The sequence below is a fragment of the Alexandromys fortis genome, unplaced genomic scaffold, assembly GCF_014885135.2.
Source record: "Alexandromys fortis isolate MF-2015 unplaced genomic scaffold, M_Fortis_MF-2015_v1.1 scaffold_5, whole genome shotgun sequence".
Taxonomy (NCBI): Eukaryota; Metazoa; Chordata; class Mammalia; order Rodentia; family Cricetidae; genus Alexandromys; species Alexandromys fortis.
In genome coordinates, this window is record NW_026067924.1 from 16,398,707 (window position 1) to 16,403,462 (window position 4,756).

The following is a 4,756-nucleotide window of genomic DNA, read 5'->3' on the forward strand; positions in this document are numbered from 1 at the left end:
GAGGGAGAGGGAGTGGAGGGGGAGAGAGAGAGGGGGGAGAGGAGAAATAGAAGAATTTTGTTTGGGGAAATTTACAGTTCATTTCAGTTATGATATGAGTTATCTATGTATTTTTCCAGCATGTGGACAGACAGACACATACACACAGAGACACACATAAACAAATTCACATTTTAACGAGTCAATTTTGCTAGTATAGACTTCAAACATATCTCCTTTAAAACGTTGGGGATCCATTCCAGTTACCAAACTCACCTGTCAGAGCACACACATAACTCAGGGTCCACAGGGAAGAGGAGGAGTTCAGGGCCCCAGTCTACATCAGCACATGTGTCCATCACTAACTCTTGTATAACAGAAAATGCTATTATGTGAAACGTTTTTAAGATAAATGTCTAACATTATTGATGTTTTATGAAAAAAAACCTCTTTGTATCCTGAATACAAGATTTTCTTTCCAGGAGAGAAGAAATGTTTTTGAGATTTATTAAGCAAATAGTTTTCCTCTTCATGACTGTGTTTGGAACTCTGGGGAACATTTCTGTTTCTGTGAATTATATGTTTATTTGGTGCGGAGGGCCTGAGCAGAAACCCATACATCTTATTCTCATCCACTTGGCTTTTACAAACATCATAATGCTCTTTGCAAAAGGATTGCCAAAGACAATGGCAGCTTTTGGTTTGAGAAACTTTCTAGATGATATAGAATGTAAGATCGTCATTTACCTGCAGAGGGTTTCCCGTGGGGTCTCCATCTGCACCAGCAGTCTCCTCACTGTGGTCCAGGCCATCATCATCAGTCCCAGAGCATCTGGGTGGAGGAGGCTCAGACCACAGTCTGCATGGCACATCCTCCCATTCTTTTCATTCTTTTGGACACTCAACGCTTTATTAGCTATGAACCTAATCCAGTCCATCACAAGTACAAGCCTGAATATATCACAGTTTAAGAATGATGACAACTATTGCTACTTATTGCTTGAAAATCAGAAAATTAAGTGGATTGTTCTCCCTCTCATGGTCCTGAGAGATGCTGTGTTTCAGGGAGCCATGGGAGGCGCCAGTGTCTACATGGTACATCTTCTCCACAAGCACCACCAGCACGTCCTCCACCTCCAGAACTCCAAGCTTCTCTACAGAACTCCCCCTGAGCTGAGAGCTGCTCAGAGTGTCCTCCTTCTGATGCTCTGTTTTGTTTTCTTCTATTGGACTGACTGTGCCTTTTCTCTATTTTTAAGTCTCTCTTTAGAAAAAAAAACCTTGATGGAAAATATTCAAAAATTTATAACCCTTGGTTATGCAACTTTTAGCCCTGTTGTGTTGATCCACAGGGAAGGACTTCTGACTGAGTGTTGGCATGCTCAGTGGGAAAAATTTAGAAAGTATCTCTTTTATTTTTCTATTAAATAATGTGAAATAGCTCTCAGTTATGTAATATTGTAGGTAAGACAAAATTCTCTCAAACCAGATTAAGTATGTGTTTATTCTCAAACAATCTTCATGGTAACTCAACCTTACGCTGAGAGAGAGATCTTAGAAAATTTCAGTAATAAGTGAAATCTTATTATCTACTTTTCCTTTTTTTGGTAAGGATTTCTAAAGAGTCCTATATCTGCACAAGATTGCATTCCCACCAGCAATGGATGAGGGTACCCCTTCCTCCACAGCCTCTCCAGCAAAGGCTATCATAGGTGCTTTTGATTTTAGCCATTCTGACAGGTGTGAGATGATATCTCAAAGTTGTTTTGATTTGCATTTCCCTGATTGCTAATGAGGTTGAGCATGACCTTAGGTGTCTTTTGGCCATTTGAACTTCTTCTTTTGAGAATTCTCTGTTCAGTTCAGTGCCCCATTCTGATCACGGCGAACAATGAGGACTGATGAGAAGCCAAGGTCAATGACAAGGGGTTTTGATCCTACTTCATGTTCTGGCTTGGTGGGAGCCTAGCCAGTTTGGACGTTCACCTTCCTAGACATGGACGTAGGGGGGAGGATCTTGGACTTTCCACAGGGCAGGGAACCATGACTGCTCTTTGGATAGGAGAGGGGGGGGGAGAGGAGTGGGGGGAGGGGGAGAAGAGAGGGGGGAGGGGGAGAAGATTGGGGGGAGGGGGAGGGAAATGGGAGGCAGGGAGGAGGCGGAAACTTTATTTTCTTATTCTCAAAAAAAAAAAGAAAAGAAAAAAAAAGAGTCCTATATCTGTATTGTGTACTGATAATTTACCAGCGTTATGTCCTTGTGTCCCTGTAGCACATCAGTGTCTGGCGCCTGTAAGGGTAGAAGAGATTGTCAAATGTCCTGTGAGACTGGAGTTAGAGAGTGTTCTGCACCATTTGTGGTTGCTAGGAATCGAACCTGGGTCCTCTATAAAATAAGCTAGTGCTCTCAACCACTGAACCATGCCTCCAGCACAGAGAGAATGGTCTTATTTATATTTTGTGAAACTGATTTTCCTATTACCGTTACTGTAAGCACACAGATCAATTTGTGTAAAAGGACACTGTGCCTCGGTTTTCTGGCTGCTCAGACAGGAATAATCACACAGAAACTATACTAATTGCAACACTGTTCCCCTGATGGCTCAGGTGGGTTTCTAACTAGCTCTTACATTAATCCATTTCTATCAATTACCATGAAGATGGTGTCTTCTAGTATGGTTATGGTGTTTTTCTCCTACATATTCTGTAGTCTTTGAAAGATCTGAAAAATGTCTATTTAACTGAATATATCTCTATATATCCAGAAAATCTAACTAACATGACTACAAGCTTGACTGTTATCGATGATTATCCACTAACAACCTATATTTCCTAATTATACATTACATTTTTAAATTTTAAATGAACTACACAATCACAATACCTTAATCAAGATTAGAAATATGCATATACATATAACCAAACTGACATAGCAACTACCGGACTCTGCCTTCTTTCTTCCTTCGTTCAGTTTAGTTTTCTTGTCTAGCTTTATTCTGCCCTGCCTGTGAACAAAGCAGCTTCGTTTTTAACCTATGGTAATAAACCATATTCACAGAACAGAGAAGAATTTCCAGATGAAATATGACAAATTTTGTCAATTTCATAGTGATTTAATCATGTTATTCAAAGAAATCCATATCTACTCCATAAGTACTGATGTTGTACTTGCTAAATGTTAGTTTAGCTATGATGCTGTTTTGAGGTTCTTCTAAGTGTCTGTATGTTTCCATCTGTAGAAAACATTTTACAGAATTGTGAAAAATGACATAAACTACGTCCACTTCCTGGAATGTCAATGCATCAGTGACAGAACGTAAATGCACTTAAATGTTTCTGTGGTCTTATATACATGAACGTTCTCTGCTGGAATGAAGATTGTCCATATGGAATTAACTGGATAAGGAATACATGGTAAAATTTTATTTTATCCATCTATAGCTTGTATGTTGATTAACAATATGGATTTGACAGTTTGCAAGATTAATATGTAGTGTGACTGAAGCAGACTGAGGCTTGTTAGCAGCTGCCCTTTGTTAATGCCTGGTTGCTTTCCACAACACTATCCAGCTGTTTGTCATTAAAGAGCTGCAAAAGGATCTGATTCCACATTTGTTTAAATGAAGGATTCACTGCTTGATTTCTTAATTTAGATCCACACAATAAGATATCAACATGGTTCTAAGAATCTGATAGATGCATTCTGAAAACTAATAATTGATGCCATCATTGATCATGAAATTATAAATTCACTAGAGGTAGTTTTATGCCTTATTTGTAAAATTTTTTCTGTCACATCTGACTAAACACCTGAAACATTTTGGGTGCATCACGGCTCTTCTTTAGAATGATGTATACATTTTTATGTTTTGCTTGGTTGCCCTGTATATACGAAACATTTAATTAAGTGATGTAATCTTGTATTGTGTTATAGATTATTAAATAGCATATTCTTCTAATATAAAGATTTATTTTATTTATGTGTCTTTGTGTGTGAGTGTGTTTCACATTTGGACTGGTCCCTACACAGACCAGAAGAGGACATTGATCACAGGGAGCTATAGCTACAGGCAGTTATGAGTCCTAGATGTGAGTGCTGGGAAAGGAACCAGGGTCCTCTGCAAGAAGAGCAGGTCTCCTAACCATCCCTGCAGCTCCATCTCACATTTCTCATGTAATGTGACGTGTTTGTAGGGAACATCCACTACTTCTCTGAGTGTTACATTCTTCAATTACAGCTGTTTTCCCATAAACTGACATGAAAGGTGGGACTAACAAACACTTTCTCAGTTGATCTATATAATTTGACATAAAAGGAATTGATGTAAGAACATTGAGGAAGAAAGCTGTGTTTAACCTGAATGATGGAGACAGTGTTCACCATTAAGAAGAGACAGGGTTATGGAGAGAGGCCTTGGTGGGTAAAAACACCTGCTGAAAGGTCAGACAATCTGATCAATTGTGATGAAAAAACTGACTCCCACATGCGGTCTTCTGACCTCCATTTTCATGCTGAGCTATACACACTTGAACTCACCATGAAAACTTTAATTTAAAATGAAAAAAAGCAGACAGGAGATACATGAGTGTTGACACAGCATGAACAAGGATGGTCGAGACTCTGAGTGGCATATAGAGTTGCTATTGTGAATTTTTCCCTTAAAAAAGGGTAGATTGGAAAAAATATAAAATAAAAGTTGATCAGAACATAAATTAAAGTTTAACATATGGTGAAAATTATAAATAAATAAAGGATAGTAAGGGCAACCTGGATATC

General features: G+C 38.7%; 1 protein-coding gene across 1 annotated transcript; it reads left to right on the forward strand.

Annotated features, from left to right (window-relative positions):
• Nucleotides 1–447: 447 nt before the first annotated feature.
• On the forward strand, nucleotides 448–1,410 carry LOC126501820 (vomeronasal type-1 receptor 4-like). Its single transcript, XM_050142675.1, has one exon. It carries the CDS (start codon nucleotides 472–474, stop codon nucleotides 1,408–1,410), a length of 939 nt encoding a protein of 312 aa, XP_049998632.1. The 5' UTR covers nucleotides 448–471.
• Nucleotides 1,411–4,756: the final 3,346 nt, after the last annotated feature.

Excerpts from the sequence above, each read along its gene's own strand:
- LOC126501820 (XM_050142675.1), top strand. The coding sequence starts at position 472 with ATGTTTTTGAGATTTATTAAGCAAATAGTTTTCCTCTTCATGACTGTG.